Source organism: Saimiri boliviensis, chromosome 7 (assembly GCF_048565385.1).
Source record: "Saimiri boliviensis isolate mSaiBol1 chromosome 7, mSaiBol1.pri, whole genome shotgun sequence".
NCBI classification, from domain to species: Eukaryota; Metazoa; Chordata; class Mammalia; order Primates; family Cebidae; genus Saimiri; species Saimiri boliviensis.
In genome coordinates this window covers 12,340,825-12,361,639 of record NC_133455.1, presented here as the reverse complement: position 1 = coordinate 12,361,639, position 20,815 = coordinate 12,340,825, and the positions used below count along the sequence as shown (strand labels likewise).

At 46.1% G+C, this 20,815-nt stretch overlaps 2 protein-coding genes across 4 annotated transcripts in view; one reads left to right on the top strand and one right to left on the bottom strand.

The window, feature by feature from the left end:
• RNF10 (ring finger protein 10) overlaps positions 1-16,020 on the top strand; it is a 46,157-nt gene extending 30,137 nt beyond the window's left edge. For both annotated transcript variants that reach the window (XM_039471602.2, XM_039471603.2), the window contains exons 8-17: positions 1,847-1,972; positions 2,241-2,517; positions 2,713-2,846; positions 3,994-4,111; positions 4,352-4,453; positions 6,660-6,815; positions 10,651-10,751; positions 14,073-14,130; positions 14,415-14,573; positions 15,213-16,020. In XM_039471602.2, the coding sequence (XP_039327536.1) occupies positions 1,847-1,972; positions 2,241-2,517; positions 2,713-2,846; positions 3,994-4,111; positions 4,352-4,453; positions 6,660-6,815; positions 10,651-10,751; positions 14,073-14,130; positions 14,415-14,573; positions 15,213-15,289 (1,308 nt within the window). In that variant the 3' untranslated portion in view covers positions 15,290-16,020. The remainder of the gene's footprint in view (positions 1-1,846; positions 1,973-2,240; positions 2,518-2,712; positions 2,847-3,993; positions 4,112-4,351; positions 4,454-6,659; positions 6,816-10,650; positions 10,752-14,072; positions 14,131-14,414; positions 14,574-15,212) is intronic.
• Positions 16,021-17,919: 1,899 nt separating this feature from the next.
• On the bottom strand, positions 17,920-20,353 carry POP5 (POP5 homolog, ribonuclease P/MRP subunit). Of its 2 annotated transcripts, none has more exons than XM_010342807.3 (5): positions 20,289-20,353; positions 20,061-20,203; positions 18,659-18,808; positions 18,398-18,526; positions 17,920-18,298 (listed from the first exon to the last, which is right to left on the bottom strand). In XM_010342807.3, the coding sequence occupies exons 1-5, from the start codon at positions 20,306-20,308 to the stop codon at positions 18,204-18,206; spliced, it is 537 nt and encodes a 178-aa protein (XP_010341109.1). In that variant the 5' UTR covers positions 20,309-20,353; the 3' UTR covers positions 17,920-18,203. The 2 variants fall into 2 exon arrangements, with proteins under 2 accessions (XP_010341109.1, XP_003932230.1); XM_003932181.4 differs by having other exon boundaries at positions 18,398-18,481.
• Positions 20,354-20,815: the final 462 nt, after the last annotated feature.

Genomic DNA, 20,815 nt, shown 5'->3' with positions numbered 1-20,815 from the left:
CTGCCGTATTTATTCAAATGGCATCATAGGCGTAAGAAAGGCAACATAGAATTAGAGCGGTCCAGGCTGAGGTGGGGTTAACTAAACCCCTCCTACTGCTCTGGGCCTTTGTCTGAGCATAGTTTGTAAAAAGTAGGTTCTTAGATTTCTTTTCTGGAAGCTTTTGTGTAATGTTTTTAGTGTCAAAATTCTTTCTTTCTTTCTTTTTTTAACTTTTAAGTTCAGGGGTACAAATGTAGGTTGTTAAAAAGGTAAACCTGTGTCATGGGGTTTGTCATACAGATTATTTCACCCAGGTATTAAGCCTAGTACCCATTCGTTATTTTTCCTGAACCCTCCCTCCTCCCACTCCCCACCCTCTGATAGGGCTCAGTGTGTGTTCCCCACTATGTGTCCATGTGTTCTCATCATTTAGCTTCCACTTAGAATTGAGAACATGCGATAATTTGGTTTTCTTTCTCTTTTTTTTTTCCTTTTTGAGACAGCGTAGCTCTGTTGCCCAGGCTGGAGTGCAGTGGTACAGTCTTGGCTTACTGCAACCTCTGCCTCCCAGGTTCAAACAGTTCTCATGCCTCAGCCTCCTGAGTAGCTGGGATTACAATACATGGTATGCACCACCATGCCTGGCTAATTTATTTTATACTTTTAGTAGAGACGGGGTTTTACCATGTTGGCCAGGTTGATCTCAAACTCCTGGCCTCAAGTGACCCAACCCTCCTCGGCCTTCCACAGTGCTGGGATTACAGGCTTGAGTTACTGTACTTGGTTGGTATTTGGTTTTCTCTTCCTGTGGTGGTTTGCTAAGGATTATAGCTACCAGCACCATCCATGTCCATGCAAAGGACATGATGTCATTCCTTTTTATTGCTGCATATTATTCCATGGTGTATGTGCACCAGATTTTCTTTATCCAGTTGATCATTGATGGGCATTTAGGTTGATTTCATGGCTTTGCTATTGTGAATGGTGCTGCAGTGAACATACATGTGCATGTGATTTTTTTTTTTTTTTTTTTTTTTTTTTTTTTTAGATGGAGTTTTGCTCTGTCACCAGGCTGGAGTGCAGTGGCGCGATCTCGGCTCACAGCAGTCTCCGCCTCCCAGCTTTAAGTAATTGTCCTGACACAGCCTGTCAAGTAGTTGGGATTACAGGCACTCGCTGTCACACCTGGTTAATTTTCTTATTAATTTTTTATTTTTTTGAGACGAAGTCTCCCTCTCTTGAGCAGGCTGGAGTGCAGTGTCACAGTCTTGGCTCAGCATAACCTCTGCCTCTTGGGTTCAAGTGATTCTCCGACCTCAGACTTCCAAGTAGCAGGGGTTACAGGCACTTACCACCATGCCTAGCTAATTTTTATATTTTTAGTAGAGATGGGATTTCACCATGTTGCCCAGGCTGTTCTGGAACTCTTGGCCTCAAGGGATCCACCCACCTTGGGCTCCCAAAGTGCAGGGATTACAGGCATGAGCCACTGTGCCTGGCTGTATCTTTACAGTAGAATGATTTATATTCCTTTGGGTATATACCCAGTAATTGGATTCCTGGGTAGAATGGTATTTACATCTTAGGTCTTTGAGGAATCACCACACTGTCTTCCACAATGGCTGAACTGATTTATACTCCCCAGTGTCAGATTCTAAGCAGAATGCAATTCTTAGTGGGTTTTGCATGTTTTGCTTCTTGTTTCCCTCAAAGTTAAAATGTTTAAGCACCTAACTCCTTCCCATTGGGTCTCATTGCTTTTAAATTTTGGTCCTGTTGAGAGGCCATTCTAAGCCCTTGCCCTTCAAGCCAAGTATATTTCTGGAAACTTAACTTTCTCTGGTGTTCTCTCTGGCGGCGTTAGACTCGGGAAGAGGCTCTGTCAGGATTGGCTGGAAGCAGAGGGGAGGTCACTGGTGGTGTGTCTGCTCTGGAACAACTGGTGCTGATGGCTCCCTTGGCCAAGGAGTCTGTTTTTCAACCCAGAAAGGTTAGTGTGTCCCTGTTACTAAGTGGCTGCCATTCCTCAAATGCTGCCATGAGGCATTACTGTGAGATCTAAACCTTCTCAGAAGAAGAGGGGACAATAAGTATTTTCTGTATGCTTGTTACTAGTTCTTTCCCCAGGGGCGTTAAATCAATGAACATGACAGCTAAGATTAATATCTGGGGAGCTTGGTTCTTAGGCCTACGTTTGCCACATTACTTCTGGAAAGTAGGAGATATACTTTCTGTTGATCTCGAGTTTGCTCCAACAGGGTGTGCTGGAGTATCTGTCTGCCTTCGATGAAGAAACAATGAAAGTTTGTTCTCTGGATGCTCCTTCTGGACCTCTTGCTCTCTCTCTGGTAGAAGAGGAGGAAGCAGTGTCTGAACCGGAGGCTGAGGGGTTGCCAGGGGCCTGTGATGACTTGGAGTTAGCAAATGACAATCTTAAGGAGGGGACCATTTGCACTGAGTCCAGCCAGCAAGAACCCATCACCAAGCCAGGCTTCACACACCTCAGCAGCTCTCCTTGTTACTACTTTTACCAAGGTGAGGGTGCTTGAGGAGAGGAGGATTGGGTTGTCACAGAGGTGGTTCAGAGAGGGGACCTGGCTCTCTAAGCAGAGGCGGTATCTCCACTAGATCCTGGGGCTTGGATGGCTTGTGCCTTTGGCCATGGGGAGGGGTGGGGGGCCTTCTGGGGGCTGGCCAAGACTGGTGTGTGATCGAGCCCCTTGTCCTCAGCGGAAGATGGGCAGCACATGTTCCTGCACCCTGTGAATGTGCGCTGCCTGGTGCGGGAGTATGGTAGCCTGGAGAAGAGCCCTGAGAAGATCTCAGCAACTGTGGTGGAGATTGCTGGCTACTCCATGTCTGAGGTGAGGCCTTCCTGTAGAAACAGATTGTCAGGCAGCAGTCTTAACCTAATCTCTGAGGTAGGTGTTGCCACCCTAAGTTCACAAACCTTCAAAGCCTTTAGTTTTTGTATTTTTAGTCTTTCTGTCAGTGACGGTACTATGAATTTGTAAGTTAGGTGCCCCCTCAGCATGACAAAGTTCTGTTAAATCAGTTAAATCTGCTGCTCCCCACTTCTCTGGTTTATTGATGGTAGTTTGGGGATGTAGATATTTCTTCCTTTTATTCAAGATGGAGTTTATTTTTGTTTCTTTTCCTCCTTACTGCTTGGGAGAAATGTCACAAATTTGTTTTAAGGTTTAAAATTGGACTCTTTGAGTACTATAAATTTTTCATCAAACATGTGCAGAAAAAGAATAGAAATGAAAATAAATGGGCAGGGCGGTAGCTCAGACCTGTAATCCCAGCACTTTTGGGAGGCCTAGGCAGGCAGATTGTTTGAAGCCAGGAGTTTGAGATCAGCCAGGGCATTTCTACAAAAAATACGAAAAAAAAATTAGCTGGGTGTGATTGTGATGGTATTCAGCTGTAGTCCCAGCTGCTCAGGAGGCTGAGGCAGGAGGATCACCTGAGCCTGGGAGATAAGAGTCTGCAGTGAGCCAGCCTGGGGGACAGATCAAGACCATGTCTCAAAAAAAAAAGAAAAGAAAAAAAATTGGACTTTATTTTCTACTATTTCAGGCCAAGTGTCTTTCAATAGGGAGATCTGCTTTATCTTGCTTCCCAGTTATTCTGTGTGTGGTTCCCAGGGGTTTTTTTTGTTTTGTTTTTGCCAACAAATACTCTTCTATTTTCGTATTCTTCCCCCTCAATTGTGGACCCGTGAAAATCAGAAGCAGCTGGGATTAGCTGTAGATTATCTGTTGCCGGACTCAATTCATTGCTTTGCAGCACAAACCAAAAATAACTGGATTTGGTTGCTTATTCCATCTTTCTGTAGGTTGACTGTTTGTTTGTTTTCAAAATGAGGATAATTGAGCACTACTGTTTTCAGCCCCAGTGCTGGCTGTGAGTGTTAAGTATATATTGTTAGGTATCTATCTGGGTTAGGACCCCTGGCTTTCAGAGTTAGGCTTGCTTTATTGAGTAATGGTCCTTTTTCCAATGTAGGATGTTCGACAGCGTCATAGATATCTCTCTCACTTGCCACTCACCTGTGAGTTCAGCATCTGTGAACTGGCTTTGCAACCTCCTGTGGTCTCTAAGGAAACCCTAGAGATGTTCTCAGGTGAGAATGCCCCTGCTCTGCTTCTCTTTATAGTAGGGTTCAGGGATGCTTGTGGCTAGAAATGCAGTGTGGGAGGAAACTTACGGAGCTGTATCATGAGTCTTTTAGTACGTCCTAAACACTTCATCTGTTCATCTAGTCCAGCTGGGCCTACTGGTGTGGGCTTAGCTGCTAATACTGGGAGGAGGTAATGGCCAGGTTGTCCTGGGACTACCTCCTTACGACCTGACAAACCCACAGATGATATTGAGAAGAGGAAGCGTCAACGCCAAAAGAAGGCTCGGGAGGAACGCCGCCGAGAGCGCAGGATTGAGATGGAGGAGAACAAGAAACAGGGCAAGTGTAAGTTGAGGAACTCTCATCTTTGACTAGTACTGCTGTGCATCATTGTATGGAACTTTGTGTCTGGGACCGACCCAGAAGCCAGACCATAGCCATTTGTTTTCTTCAATTTTTTTTTTTCTGGAGACGGAGTTTCGCTCTTGTTACCCAGGCTGGAGTGCAATGGCGTGATCTCGGCTCACCGCAACCTCCGCCTCCTGGGCTCAGGCAATTCTCCTGCCTCAGCCTCCTAAGTAGCTGGGATTACAGGCACGCGCCACCACGCCCAGCTAGTTTTTTGTATTTTTAGTAGAGACGGGGTTTCACTATGTTGACCAGGATGGTCTCGATCTCTCGACCTCGTGATCCACCCACCTCGGCCTCCCAAAGTGCTGGGATTACAGGCTTGAGCCACCGCGCCCGACTTCTTCAATTTTTAAATGTGAATCATGAGAGTACCTCCTTAATAGGCTTGCCTGTGAATTTAATGAGTTACTATGGGTCAAAGTGCATAGCACATAGTAAGGATTAAGATGAAGTTCAGCCTTGGTAATAGTGGGTGATGTAAACTTGTTCCAGAGATGGGAATTGGGGCTTCACTAAGAATGCTGGGGGCCATTGTCCCCCATGTTGTCTGGATCACTGACGTTACCTCTAACTCTCTATTAAAGGGGACAGCTGAACACAGCAAGTCTCCCAGGAGGGTCCGATAAAGTGGAAACTTTGGTAGACTAGGAAATAAGTACAGGAAGTGGATTTAAGAGATCTTTCTTTTTTTTTTTTTTTTTGAGACGGAGTTTCGCTCTTGTTACCCAGGCTGGAGTGCAATGGCGCGATCTCGGCTCACCGCAACCTCCGCCTCCTGGATTCAGGCAATTCTGCCTCAGCCTCCTGAGTAGCTGGGATTACAGGCACGTGCCACCATGCCCAGCTAATTTTTTGTATTTTTAGTAGAGACGGGGTTTCACCATGTTGACCAGGATGGTCTCGATCTCTCAACCTCGTGATCCACCTGCCTCGACCTCCCAAAGTGCTGGGATTACAGGCTTGAGCCACCGCGCCCGGCTGTTTAAGAGATCTTTCATGGCACTAAGCACAGCCTTTTGATCTGGTTCCCCAAAGTAAGCTTCATGGAATCTAGGGGATTAGTGTGGCACAAGGGCCCATTATCCACTAGAAAACAAGGAATTGAGTCCTTGGCCAAGGAAAGGACTTTGCTCTTTTGTCTCCAAATGGTATGGAAACATACATTTTATATCTCAAGTGGGGTGAGTATGTATCTGGGGTCCCAATACTATGTAGGTGTTTGGCACATGTCCTGAACTTTGAGAAAACAAATATCCAGAGAGTAGAAAGAACAATATTAATATTAACCCCCACAGGGTGTGGTGGTGTGTGCCTGTAGTCCCAGTTACTTGGGAGGCTGAGGTGGGAGGATCAGGAGTTCTGGGCTGTAGTGCACTATGCCGATCAGGTGTCTGCACTAAGTTTGGCATCAATATGGTGACCTCCCAGGAGTGAGGGACAACCAGGTTGCCTAAGGAGGGGTGAACTGGCCCAGGTTGGAAACGGAGCAGGTTAAAACTCCTGTGCTGATCAGTATTGGGATCTCGCCTGTGAATAGCCACTGCACTTCAGCCTCGGCCACATAGCGAGACCCCATCTCTTTAAAAAAAAAAAAAAAAAAAAAATAACCGCCCCCCATGTTTGTCACCCACCCTCAATTATGAATAGTTAGAACAAGGTTAACTATATTAAAACAAAGACATTATAGAAGGAAAGTTATAAATTTGGGTTTTAGCTTCTGTCTGCATCCTCCAGACCTTTGGGGATACGCATGTATGGTGTCCTCACCTGTTAGAAATTATTTTAAAAATTCAGATCCGGCGTGGTGGCTTATACCAGTAATCACAAAACTTTGGGAGGCCGAGGTGGGCAGATCACTTGACCTCAGGAGTTCAAGACCAGCCTGGGCCACATGGTTGAAATTCCATCTCTACTAAAAATTCAAAAAATTAGGTGGGCATGGTGGCACCTGCCTGTGGTCTCAGCTACTCAGGAGGCTAAGGTGGGAGGATTGCTTGGGCCTCGGAGGCAGAGGATGCAGTGAGCTGAGATCGCGCTACTGCACTCCAGCCTGGGTCACAAAGTGAGATTCCCATCTCGCACACACACACACAAGAATAATTCTATAAATGGGTTTACCGGGGTTATCTTTCCTTTGCAGACCCAGAAGTCCACATTCCCCTCGAGAATCTACAGCAGTTTCCTGCCTTCAATTCCTATACCTGCTCCTCTGATTCTACTTTGGGTCCCACCAGCACCGAGGGCCAGGGGGGCCTCTCCCTTTCTCCTCTGAGCAGAAGTCCAGGTTCCCATGCAGGTAAATAGGTGAAATTTAATGAATTCACCCATTGGCTAGACCTTATGCAAAGCCTTGGTGTCTGAATTTACAACCCCGGCCCACTCAGCATGGTGTGGGCTTTGGGGACATAACCTTACTTTGGGTAGTCCCGAGGTCCATCAGAATCTTGCCATTTATTCACCTTTCCGACTTGCCATACTGACCGCTGTACCCCTAGCTTCAGAGAACCTCAAGGAGTTCTTTAGGCAGGATAGTTGAATCTGGATTCTTCCCTGTGACCCAGCTGTTTTTATTTCTAGTTTTTACGTTTGAGATTCTCTCCTGTATGCCTAACCATCTTCCTGTATGTTTCTATTGTAGCAGCGTTTATAATAGCTACAAAAAAAGAAAAAAGAAAACAGTCTGGAAAGCCTACCAATAGGGAAATGGCTAAATTGTAGTATTTATACTATAAGATATTTTACAACTGCTGAAGAAGGGAATAGTTCTCTTCATGGACTAATGGGAAGATGAAACTAACTTATAGAACAAGAACAAATATTTGTGGGTTAAAGAAAACCACCACCACCACAAAATTAAAGCGTTTCATTATGGGTTTATATATCTAAATGTATAGAAAAACTTCTGCTAGAAGGCAGGGCAGGAAATAAAAAGAAAAAAATATTAAAAGTGTAGAAAAAATTGAAGGCCAGGCACGGTGGCTCACACCTGTAATCTCGGCACTGGAGGCCGAGGTGGTCAGATCCCCTTGAGCTCAGGAGTTCAAGACCAACCTGGGCAATGTGGCAAAATTTCATCTCTACAAAAAATACAAAATTTAGGCGGGTATGGTGGTGTGCACCTGTAGTCCCAGGTACTTGGGAGGCTGACGTGGTAGGATGGCTTGAGCCTGGGAGGCAAAGGTTGCAGTGAGCCGAGAATGGGCCGTTGCACTCCAGGCTGGGCAGCAGAACCAGACCCTGTCAAAAAAAAAAAAAAGAAAAAAATACTGAGACAGGTGTGTTCCAAATTGGTAGTAGTGTTACGTTCTAAGGAATGACACTGGATTGAAATGTTCAAATGGGCCTTTAGCCTTAAAAAAAATTTATCTTTTTTTTTTTTTTTTTGAGACGGAGTTTCGCTCTTGTTACCCAGGCTGGAGTGCAATGGCGCGATCTCGGCTCACCGCAACCTCCGCCTCCTGGGTTCAAGCAATTCTCCTGCCTCAGCCTCCTGAGTAGCTGGGATTACAGGCAGGTGCCACCATGCCCAGCTAATGTTTTGTATTTTTAGTAGAGACGGGGTTTCACCATGTTGACCAGGATGGTCTCGATCTCTCGACCTCGTGATCCACCCGCCTCGGCCTCCCAAAGTGCTGGGATTACAGGCTTGAGCCACCGTGCCCGGCCAAAAATTTATCTTATATAGAAAGAATGTTTGTTTGTTTGTTTATAAGACTATTCAAGTACAGTAGTGAGAAGGGGGGAAAGAGTAGAACAGAGAGCTGGATCTATAACTGGGAACAATCAGTTGAGATAACTCACTACCTTCGGACCAGCCAGAATATTTAAAGTGTTAAGAAATTAAAGAGTTACTGACTATAATTTCAGACAATTGTCTTTTATGATCTTCATCTGCCTAGCAGATTGTTTATTCATTTTTTTTTTTTTCTTTTTCTGAGACAGAGTCTCACTCTGTCACTGGAGTGCAGTGGTTTGATCTTGGCTCACTGCAGCCTCCACCTCCCTGGTTTGAGCGATTCTTCTTCCTGTCTCAGCCCACCGAGTAGCTGGGATTACAGGCATGCACCACCACATCCAGCTAATTTTTTTTACATTTAGTAAAGATGGGGTTTCACCATGTTGGTCAGGCTGGTCTCAAACTCCTCGTGATCTGCCTGCCTGGGCCTCCCAAAATACTGGGATTACAGGTGTCAGGCATTCTTAACAAAATGTCCATCATCTGAATATTTAAAACTTTTGGTGACCATTGTGATCACATGCATATCATTTTGCAGATTAGGAACCTGTGGCTGAGGCAGGTAGTTTAGTCAAGAACTGGGATTAGAACTTGGTTCTTGAGGACTGACTGCGCTACTGTGACGCTCTTCTGCTTACCTGAGAAAGGACTATGGCAGATCATTAAATACGCTATCTGTGATAACCATTATTTTTCTTTCTTTCTTTTTTTTTTTTTTTTTTTGGAGACAGAGTGTCGCTCTTGTTACCCAGGCTGGAGTGCAATGGCACGATCTCGGCTCACCGCAACCTCCGCCTCCTGGGTTCAAGCAATTCTCCTGCCTCAGCCTCCTGAGTAGCTGGGACTACAGGCACGCGCCACCATGCCCAGCTAATTTTTTGTATTTTTAGTAGAGACGGGATTTCACCACGTTGACCAGGATGGTCTCGATCTCTCGACCTCGTGATCCACTCGCCTCGGCCTCCCAAAGTGCTGGGATTACAGGCTTGAGCCACCGCGCCCAGCCTCTTCTTTCTTTCTTTCTTTTTTTTTTAAAGACAGGATCTCGCTCTGTTGCCCAAACTGGACCACAGTGGGACAGTCTCAGCTCACTGCAACCTGTGCACCCCAGGGTGAAGCAATTCTTACGCCTCAGCCTCCTGAGTAGCTGGGATTACAGACATGCACCACCATACCCTGCTAATTTTTGTATTTTTAGTAGAGACAGGCTTTCGCCATGTTTGCCAGGCTGGTCTCTGACTCCTGGCCTTAAGTGATCTGCCTGCCTCAGCCTCCCAATGTGCTGGTATTACAGGCGTGAGCCACTGCGCCCAGCCTATCTGTGATAACAAGGTTGTGTTTTCACATACTATCATCTCTGAAAGGTATTTTTTTGTTTGTTTGTTTGTTTCTGTTTGTTTGTTTTTTTTAAGATGGAGTTTTGCTCTGTTGCCCAGGCTGGAATGCAATGGCACAATCTCAGCTCACTGCAACCTCTGCCTCCTGGGTTCAAGCAATTCTTCTGCCTCAGCCTCCCAAACAGCTGGGATTACAGGTGTCTGCCACCATGCCCAGCTAATTTTGTATTTTTAGTAGAGATGAGATCTCACCACGTTGGCCAGGCTGGTCTTGAACTCCTGACCTCAGGTGATCCACCCACCTAGGTCTCCCAAAGTCCTGGGATTACAGGTATGAGCCACAGTGCCTGGCTTTTCTGAAAGTTTAAGCTTTTAATGTATTTAAGGAAGAGTAATTGGTTGGTCCTAGGAATAAGAGTACTGACCATGGGAGGGCCTTTATGCTACTGGGAGAGAGAATAGGGCCCCTCTTGTCCAACACTGTTCAGGGCAGTGGATAGGCTGATCTGTAAATGTTCAGCTCTAGTCAGAAAGGTGAGAGAAGTCTATTACCTAGGGAATATTGGGAAAAGGTTTGCACCCTCATGCTGGATCTTATTGATGTATCTTGGATTCTAATTGCATACTTCCAGGTCATAGTGTCTACTGGCAGGAATGTAAAGGCTGAGCTGATTAAATTTTATCTTTTTCTTGGAGATTTTTCATCCATATAAAACTAGTCCCTGACAGTACCTAGCCTTGAGAGCCAGCCTTTGTGAAAAGTACAGCATTTCAAAAGCAAGGACTTTTCTTACGGTAGGAGTAGATTCTACCATGACTCCTAGTGTTACTATAACCATGAAGCTTTTACCTCTCCCTATACGGGTCACTGATTTCATAGGCAGCATTGTTGGCTTTATAAGAACATGGGAGAGTTGAAGGTTGGATCAAGGTTTGCTTTTCTCTGAGGGGATGGTTCGTAATTTTCCAGACCTGACTCAGGGCTCACTCACCTCTCTTGTTAAGAGAACACTCCTTGGAACGTGACGAATATAATCAGGTCTCTGGTTCCCTTTCAGACTTTCTGCTGACCCCTCTGTCACCCACTGCCAGTCAGGGCAGTCCCTCATTCTGCGTTGGGAGTCTGGAAGAGGACTCTCCCTTCCCTTCCTTTGCCCAGGTAAATCCTTCGATTGTGAAGCAGCCCAAGGGTATTTAACATGAACTCTGCTGCTTATTATTATGGGAACCTTCTCCAGGGATTGTTACCTCTCATTCTAATACGGCTGGATAAGTTGAGTCATCTGATGGGTAGGAGGGAAATTCACTGCCTGTTGGAGCTTTAGGCAGCATAGAGTTGGCCGAGGACAGATTATGTCATGGATGGCCCCTCTGTTGGAAAAGGAGAGACTTAACAGGCTAATGTTGCACTGACTCTAATACATGGGAGGCTTCTTAAGAGGAAAGCTCATGGATTTAGTCCTCAGATGTTACTGTAGGATGTACCTAGGAAAGAGACCAAGAATAACTGAGGGCGAATCAGAGTTTAGAATATTTAAAAACCATTTGATACTTGTGTACTGGATACCGTTGTGGGGGCTGGGGATACACCTTCAATTTTAACTGGTGTCTGGTTCTAGGACCTCTGATTCAGGTGACATTTATCTGTTACATAAAATAAGCTATTTCTTTTTACTTTGAGAGGGGAAAAGTGTCCGGTTTATACTGTAACTAGCCAGAGCAGCTGTGTGGGGGGACGATAGGCTAGTGAGGCTTGCTGTGAAACCACTTTTAATCTCCAAGATAATAAGCTGATATCTCCAAGATGTCAATATTCAGATAACTGAGGAAGATGGATGGACAGCTTGACATGTGCCCTTGTAAGAAGTCTGTATTAACTTCTTTGAGGCTACTGTAGAATCATTATCCTGACAGTTCTTTAGAGTAGTTGATATGGATGTTTCTCATGTAATTATAGCAGTTTGTACTGAGAAATAAGCAAGAATTGAACTTTGGTAAGGAGGGTCCTGAAGTCAAGGATCATGAAATAATTGTGGGGGCGAGATGGGAAGGGAGTGGGGGCTATCCTGAAAATTAACTGCTGGACTTCAGAGGTGATTATTAAGTGGCTCCCAGGAGTTATGCCAAATTCTTAATTTTTTTTTTTTTAACTAGGCTTTACTGCTATTGCTTTTTTCCTTTCAACTTTATTGTGAAAAACTTCACACTTAGAGTCGAAAGAATTAAGTAATACTGTTCGTAATAATATGGGATATTCTCCTATATAACCACAATGATCACATTAGAGAAATTCCACTGCTACAATAATACCTAATACAGTGTGCATATTTCTTTCTCCCCATTTGTCTCAGTGTCCTTTATTTTCAACTCGGCAGAATCTCATTACTCACTGCATTTAGTTGTCAAGTCTCTTTAGTCTCCTTTGAGTTATTAACCATTCCTTTGCTCATATCCCCTCTTTTTTTTCCCCTTCCATGGCCAGTTGTTTTATAGAATATCCTACGGATTAGACTTGTGTGATTTCTCATGAGTGGATTCGGGTTAAAATTTTTTTTTTTTTTTTTTTTTTTTTTTTTTGAGACGGAGTTTCACTCTTGTTACCCAGGCTGGAGTGCAATGGCGCGATCTCGGCTCACCGCAACCTCCGCCTCCTGGGTTCAGGCAATTCTCCTGCCTCAGCCTCCTGAGTAGCTGGGATTACAGGCACGCACCACCATGTCCAGCTAATTTTTTTTTGTATTTTTAGTAGAGACGGGGTTTCACTTTGTTGACCAGGATGGTCTCCATCTCTTGACCTCGTGATCCACCCGCCTCGGCCTCCCAAAGTGCTGGGATTACAGGCTTGAGCCACCGCGCCTGGCCTCGGGTTAAATATTTAAACACTTTGGTAAGAATAAAATATAGGTGACATATTTTGTTACCTTATTAAGAGTAAAATGAGCCGGGCGCAGTGGCTCAAGCCTGTAATCCCAGCACTTTGGGAGGCCGAGGTGGGTGGATCACGAGGTCGAGAGATCGAGACCATCCTGGTCAACGTGGTGAAACCCCGTCTCTGCTAAAAATACAAAAAATTAGCTGGGCATGGTGGCGCGTGCCTGTAATCCCAGCTACTCAGGAGGCTGAGGCAGGAGAATTGCCTGAACCCAGGAGGTGAGGGAGGTTGTGGTGAGCCGAGATCGCGCCATTGCACTCCAGCCTGGGTAATGAGCGAGACTCCGTCTCAAAAAAAAAAAAAAAAAAGAGCAAAATGATTCACATGTCAAACTATTTGGATGCTGTCTTGGTCCATTTGTGTATAAAGGATTATCTGAGGCAGGGTCATTTATTTTTAAAAAATGGTTTATTTGGCTCATGACTCTGCTGGCTGGAAGACTGGGCATTTGGTCAGCGCCTCAGGCTGCTTCCACTCATGGTACAAGAAGTGAAGGGAACTCTGCTTGTGAAGAGATCACATGGCAAGAGAGGAAGCAAGGAGGGGAGGAGGTTGCAGGCTCTTTTAAACTGTGTTCCTGTGCCCAGTTTTCAAAATAGCTTTCAGCCAAGCTATTGAAGCAGCCTTCCTGAAATGGGACACACCAGCTACTTCAGATCCCCTCTCTGGTAAGGGCAGAAGCTGGAGCGCCCAGGGTTGTGAATCATACTGTACTTGTCTGTCATTCCTGCTTGGATCCAGCGGCAGACATCGCTCATCAGCTCTTTCAGGAACGAACGGGAGAATAGTTCTTTTATCCCTTGGTGGTGGTGCGGGGGCATTCATTCGTTCATGAGGGGTCTACCCCCATGTCCCAAACACCGCCCATTAGGTCCCCACTTCCAAAATTGGGGATCGTATTTTTTTTTTTTTTGAGACGGAGTTTCGCTCTCGTTACCCAGGCTGGAGTGCAATGGCGCGATCTCGCCTCACCGCAACCTCCGCCTCCTGGGTTCAAGCAGTTCTCCTGCCTCAGCCTCCTGAGTAGCTGGGACTACAGGCACGTGCCACCATGCCCAGCTGATTTTTAGTATTTTTAGTAGAGACGGGGTTTCACCATGTTGACCAGGATAGTCTCGATCTGTTGACCTCGTGATCCACCTGCCTCGGCCTCCCAAAGTGCTGGGATTACAGGCTTGAGCCACCGCGCCCGCCCCAAACTGATGTTTTTAGGGGTCCCAAGAAGGGCAGAAAAACTTGCCACATAGTCAAGATTCCCAACTTGAGGGTCTGAGTAAGAATCTCGTGTGCCTTTTATGTGGTGTTCTTTACCCATAAAAGGGGTTTCCCAAGGAACAAAACAGTTTATGGTTTACTACCTTGTGGGTTTCACTGCCATTTCTATTAGAATATAAAAGACATGACTAGAACAGTGTGTTAAGGAGAGAAGTACCTGGAAAATCTTTCCGAAGGTGACAGTCTGTGCCTCTCCAATCAGTGTCAAGGTAAGTCTGGAAAAGAAGTCGGACCAGCTACTTATTTTCCCCCACTTCTTTCCCACTTTGACAGATGCTGAGGGTTGGAAAAGCAAAAGCAGATGTGTGGCCCAAAACTGCTCCAAAGAAAGGTGAGGATGACCCACTTGTGAAGGGGGAGTTTGGTTTGTTTCCATAAAAGGCTGTTTCTAGAAAGGAGTTGTTTCTAGAGCAGGCATCCCCAAACTTTTTACACAGGGGGCCAGTTCACTGTCCCTCAGACCGTTGGAGGGCCGCCACATACTGTGCTCCTCTCACTGACCACCAATGAAAGAGGTGCCCCTTCTGAAGTGCGGTCGGGGGGCTGGCTAAATGGCCACAGGGGGCCGCAGTTTGGGGACGCCTGTTCTAGAGTTTTAACACTGGTATTTTTTAGATGAGAACAGCTTAGTTCCTCCTGCTCCTGTGGACAGCGACGGGGAGAGTGATAACTCAGACCGTGTTCCTGTGCCCAGTTTTCAAAATTCCTTCAGCCAAGCTATTGAAGCTGCCTTCATGAAACTGGACACACCAGCTACTTCAGATCCCCTCTCTGGTAAGGGCAGAGGCTAGAGTGCCCAGGGTTGTCAAACACACTGCACACATCCTGTTATTCCTGCCTGGATTCAGTGGCAGACATCACTAATTAGGCACTTTTCCTTCTGAACCCTTTGGCACAATCTAGTGTCATTTAAATAATACTCCATTTGGTATGTCAGATAGGACCTATTTGCCACCCCAGATTAATTCATAAGGCCCGAAAGTGAAATTCTGAGGAACTTTTCCAAGATACAGTGGGGTGTACAACCTGTATCCTTTAGAATCTTGAGTTGGTACAGGGTAGCCAATTAGGAGAAGTCACTCTCAAAGCCTGTTGCACTCTGTTCGTGACTAGATAAGAATCACGTATGAGAGGCTCAGTGCCTCTCTCAGTGCTGTGTGCCTTGCATCGTGCTAATTTTATCCTCCCAACAGCCACATTAAATGGGTTTACCTCATTACAGATGGGGAAACGGAGGTCCAGGGAGGTAAAAGTGACTTGCTCAAAGGCACCCACTTAACGTATACCAAGACTGGTATTGGAGTCTAGGTAGTCTAATTCCAGAGCCTCCACTCTCTCAGTAATTAAAATTGGCCAGGGGACAAGAGATGGCATTTTAAGTTAAGCAAGCTCTCTTTCTGTGTCTCCCTTTAGAAGAGAAAGGAGGAAAGAAAAGGAAAAAACAGAAACAGAAGCTCCTGTTCAGCACCTCAGTCGTCCACACCAAGTGACACTACTGGCCCAGGCTACCTTCTCCATCTTTTTTTTTTTTTAAACCCCATGCTTTTGTTTGGCTGCTGTAATTTTTAAGTATTTGAGTTTGAACAGATTAGCTCTGGGGGGAGGGGGTTTCCACAATGTGAGGGGGAACCAAGAAAATTTTAAATACAGTGTATTTTCCAGCTTCCTGTCTTTACACCAAAATAAAGTATTGACACTCACAAGAGATCTCTTCCTGCCAAGGTTTTTAGTTTGTTGTGAGTGTAGTCTTTTTGAACCATGCGTAATTAATTTTTCTCAACCCAAAATAAGATTTGAGTCCCTTCGATGTGCATTAGGCTGTCCAGCCCAGAATGGCACAGCACTGCTCTGCCGGAGCATCGTGTCAGGGCTTTCTGGCCTCAGCACCTCTCTGTCTTTTAAAAACAGTTGAGTCCTTACTATTTAGTTCTCCTTGTTAAAGCGGAGGTGTGGGAATAAAATGGATTTAGGACACCCAGTTTGAATTGCAGTTTATTTTTCTTCTGACACATGGCCAGGCTGTGGTGCCAGCTTAATGGGGTAGGTTGTCCTTGGCATTTGCATGTGTGAAAGGAGGGTTTTGCCTCTTCTTGAGCATGGCTTGCATTGGCAAGGAAAGCTGTAACTCACGAAGGAAGCCCTGAGACCTGCTACCCCTAAGATCGAGCTTGTTTTCAGTGAGAGTGGCTTGAGTCGTAGGAACAGGAGCCTGTACAGCTGGATAAGAGCAGGGCCGTCTGAAGCTGTAGCATTGCTGTCTCCCTTTGATCTAGAGCAGTTTCCTTATGCCTTGATTTGAGCTAATTTTGATGTGAACTCTTTTGCTGCTTAATAAAGTGATCTCTAGGTGTATTAGACTATGAAGGCAAACGGTTGCAATAAATCACTTGCATAAGCAATGTCAGCTTTTTGTTTTGTTGAGTTCATCACAGGTAAGCTAGACATTTCTTGAATAGGTTAACATAATAGCTGCCAGGATATTGTGGGCTGTCTTTTCTGGTGTCAGGTTTAAATGGCTCTAGAGCTGGGCTTAGCTTTAATCTGCATTTTTTTTTTTTTTTTTTTGAGACGGAGCATCGCTCTTGTTACCCAGGCTGGAGTGCGATGGCGTGATCTCGGCTCACCGCAACCTCCACCTCCTGGGTTCAGGCAATTCTCCTGCCTCAGCCTCCCGAGTAGCTGGGATTACAGGCACGCACCACCATGCCCAGCTAATTTTTTGTATTTTCAGTAGAGACGGGGTTTCACCATGTTGACCAGGATGGTCTCGATCTCTTGACCTTCTGATCCACCCGCCTCAGCCTCCAAAAGTGCTGGGATTACAGGCTTGAGCCACCACACCCGGCTTAATCTGCCATTTTAAAAGAAATCCTTTCAGGAAATTTCCTGGGTGGATCCAGGGTGTTCTAGCCTCAAGATGAGGCGGGTGGCCGGGCGTGGTGGCTCACATCTGTAATCCCAGCATTTTAGGAGGCTGAAGTGGGCGGATCACGAGGTCAGGAGATTAAGACCATCCTGGCCAACGTGTTGAAACTCCGTCTCTACCAAAAAATACAAAAATCAGCTGGGCATGGTGGCAGGTGCCTGTAATCCCAGCTAGTTAGGAGGCTGAGGCAGGAGAATAGCTTGAATCAGGGAGTCGGAGGTTGCAGTAAGCCGAGATCGTGCCACTGCACTCCAGCCTGGCAACAGAGTGAGTGAGACTCTGGCTCAAAAAAAAAAAAAAAAGAGGGAGGCATGTTGAAGCCAGTCACCAGTATTTCGGTTAAATGTGTGTAAGTACTTTCAGTGTAATCCATTGTATTATGGAGAAAACAGATCTTAGAAATGTCTGTAGGTAGCAGACCAAACCTGGATCACAGTCTCTCACCATTCCTGCTTCCTAGTGAGTGTGGCAGTCTCACTTGTCTTCAGGTGTAAGGCGATAAAGAAGAGCAGAACTATAAAAAACTGCCTTAAGTTCTTTAAGTGGGCGCCCTACATGGCCATGCAATAATGATGTCAGGTGAGGCTAGCTCTCCCACCCCAACTGTAAAAGTTGCCTATTTAAAGTTACCTAAGACCCTGTGGTTCTGTGCTGAGACTGGCTGTAGATCTCTGCCAGTTTAGTTTCTGTGTCTCAACTAAAATTTCTATTTCAAATGACTTGCCTTGCTTAGGGCTCATCTTGGGGACTGGGGGTACAAAACCTCAAGTAGAAGGCTAAGTATTGAAAATCTAGGCCAGATGCAGTAGCTCACGCTGTCAATCCCAGCACTTTGGGAGGCCAAGGCAGGCCGATCACTTGAGGACAGGCGTTCCAACAGCAGCCTGCCCAATATGGCAAAACCCCGTGTCTACTAAAAATACAAAAAATTAGCCAGGTGTGGTGGTACATGTCTGTAATCCCAGCTACATGGGAGGCTGAGGTGGGAGAATTGCTTGAACCCAGGAGGCAGAGGTTGCAGTGAGCCAAGATTGCACCACTGCACTCCAGCCTGGGCAATAGAGTGAGACTGTTTTTTTAAAAAAATTTAGTACCACATAGGTAGTCTTCCCACCAAGGCTAGGGATAGAGAGGGAATAGAGACTTGGCCAAGCATGGACTCCATAAGCTCTTTTTGTAACGTAAGTATGCTAGTTACCACGGAAACCAGATACATTTATTAAACCTACTCTTAGCCAAGCAATTAGATACAAAGATGTCTATACAGAGTTCACAACCTACAGCACTTAACCAAGGAATGTTAGGTAAAGGCAACTTGTTTAACTGAGTACTCCATTTCAAGTGGGTAACGTGTCCTCTGGTTGCAGTTACCCAGTTAGGAAAACTGTAGAAGATGCTGTTGCTACCCAGAATGTTCTGTTCAACAAGTGGGTTTGAAGCTTGAGCACAGTGTAGCCTGCCGTATGGTGAGCAGAGGTTCACTCCATTGCTTCGGCAGCCTCCTCACTTGACTCTTCCTCCTCCTCTAGTAAGCAGCTTCTTGTCACAGACTTCTGGATAGCTTCCCGCTCTCCTGGAGAAGGCAGATAACAGATGAAAGATGACTTTGGGAGTGATTTCTTTGGCTCAAGGTCTGTCACTGCTCAGTGGGGCCTGGGCTAGTGTTGCTTACCTTCATCAGTGCAGTTCTGCAACAAGATCAACAGCTGTCTCCTGTTGTACTGAATTAGGAACTTCTGACATGTTCTTATTGTACCTGGCATATGAGTTATTGTGGTCAACAGCTTGTGAAAGGTCTTGACTTGTATAAAGAGGTAGGGGAAGGGTATCTTGTTAGTGGGACAGCAAGAAGACCCACCCAACAGTCTAGACTCAACTCTGAACGTGTCACCTATTGAAAATCAGTAGCCATGTGTTAACATTCCACTCCTACCTCCCACATGTAACGTGTTGAAAAAGCATGGGTAACGATGTCCTTTGTTCTCCAAGTACGTGATGAAGGGAAGAGCTGACCACGCAAGCTGATAGAATTCTTTTCTACATCGAAGTAGCACTATTCCAGTATAGGCATTGAGGTATCGAACTAGAACAGGAAAAAAAAAATCGTTTTGGAAAACTTTTGCCAGGTGTGGTGGCTCATGTCATGCCTATAATCCCAGCTCTTTGGGAGGCTAAGGCGGGCGGTCCACTTGAAGTCAGGAGTTCAGGACCAGCCAGGCCAACATGATGAAGCCCTGTCTCTACTAAATACAAAAATTAGCCAGACATGGTGGGGTGCACACCTGTAATTCCCTACTCGGGAGGCTGAGGTAGGAGAATTGCTTGAACTGGGGAGGTGGAGGCTGCATCGAGCTGTGATCTCACTGCTGCACTCCAGCCTGGGTGAAACGAGACTCGGAATCCAAAAAAAAAAAAGCGGGGGGGGGAGGGGGGGAAACTTTGGAGTCGCAGGAGCATATTAAAAGCTTTGGAGTAACAGAGCCTACTATGTGCTCAACGTATGTTGCAGGCAAGTGGCATGTAGGATGTATCAGCGAGTAAAAACGGGAGAAAAGCCAAAACACCCACTGTTGCATACCACTCAGAACTGGTGAATGAATTTAGAACTTTAAATTCTTCCTAATTCACTAACTAGTTAATTCAATAAATAGGAGCAGGTAGGAGGCGATCCATTTTAATTTAGGAAAAAACCTACAAAACTCTTGCCCGAAAAACAGGCTGTTTTGCTGCAATTGGGCTCTAATGCTTGTAGCGGTCAGCTTAGTCTCACCTGATTTAGGGGAGTTAAGGTTATCTTCAAGGTAAAAGAGGGAACTAATTTAAGTGGTGTGGAAGGGCCCCTCTTTGTCGCAGCTCATCCTATATTTACATATATATTTACATATATTTATATATTTACATATATAAACAATCTGCACTCTGCCAACTATTTAAGGGCTTTCCCAGGGGAACTTTTGACAATTTTTTTTTTCCATGTGACGTTAATGTTATCGGTCATACAGCTCTTACTAGGAACTATACACTGCTTCCCTCATTTAGATCTCTATCCTATCAAATTCAATCACAACGAATTACGGATGTCAAACAGGTAAAAAGAGGCCTTTAGTTCAAGGTCTCACTGCCTTCGGGCCCCTCCTTTTAGCTCTCTGCTAATTTCGGACTTGTCTGGATCAAGTCTCGCTCGGGGTCCCAGGCGCTTAAAGAGATACCTTACAAAAAGCAGTTGCACGGGGGCTGGGCCACTCCAGCAGTGGCTCGTGCCCCTTCTTTCTTCCTCCGGCGCCTGCCCCTTCCGCGTCCCGCCATCCTCCCGGGTTCCCCCAGCGCCCTCGCACCCGCGAAGCCGATGGAGCAGGCGGCTGCGCCGAAAGTCCCGTGCACCCGGGCGATCGTGTCCCGTACGAGGCTGCTCAGAACTCGGTCATCGAGGCTCAGGCGGCAGCGGGGGTCGTCCGACACCAATTCGCAGAGCAGATACCTGCGGCAGGCGAGAGGAAGGTGGGCGCTTGCGGGGCCGTGAGGTCCCGGCAAGACACTGGGTGGGTCTGCAAGGAACAGCTTACCTGTGCTTGAACCGCACCATGGCTGCCTCCGCGCCCTCCGGCCCGATGTGCAAACCGGATGTGGGTTCCGCCCGCTGCCAATGGGAAGCTTGCTTCCTCAGCCTTTCAGCCATTCAGAGAAGGAGGCAGGACATGGGGGCAGGGCTAGAAAGTTGAGAAGCCCAGCTCTGTGTCAGTCTCCCTCAAGACCCGTCCCGGCTCTCTAAGCGCGCATGCGTACTGCGGAGGACCCGGCCTAGTTTGAGGACTGAACTCCGAGTGTGAATCGTCTTGCAGCTGTGATGGTAGGTTCTGCTGCACTCCGGAGTTTACAATACTGTGTTATTTTATTGTAAATGTAAGGTGCAGCCTCTTTTCTTGGGGCCCTGGAAACCTTGCAGCACAGTTATGTATGCGAGTATATTTTCTCCCCAAGGTGAACGGTGGAGCTTTTGAGGGCAAGACCCTGCACCTCAACAGCCCAGGGATTGACAAACGGGAAATCGGACCCCTATTTTCAGGTTAGAGCTCAGTAATTCTTCCATACA

Excerpts from the sequence above, each read along its gene's own strand:
- POP5 (XM_010342807.3), bottom strand. The coding sequence starts at position 20,308 with ATGGTGCGGTTCAAGCACAG. Across the intron at positions 20,204-20,288 it reads ATGGTGCGGTTCAAGCACAG|GTATCTGCTCTGCGAATTGG; the intron begins GTAAGCTGTTCC and ends CGCCTGCCGCAG. Across the intron at positions 18,527-18,658 it reads CAACACGTTACATGTGGGAG|TCAAGACCTTTCACAAGCTG; the intron begins GTAGGAGTGGAA and ends TCTTTATACAAG.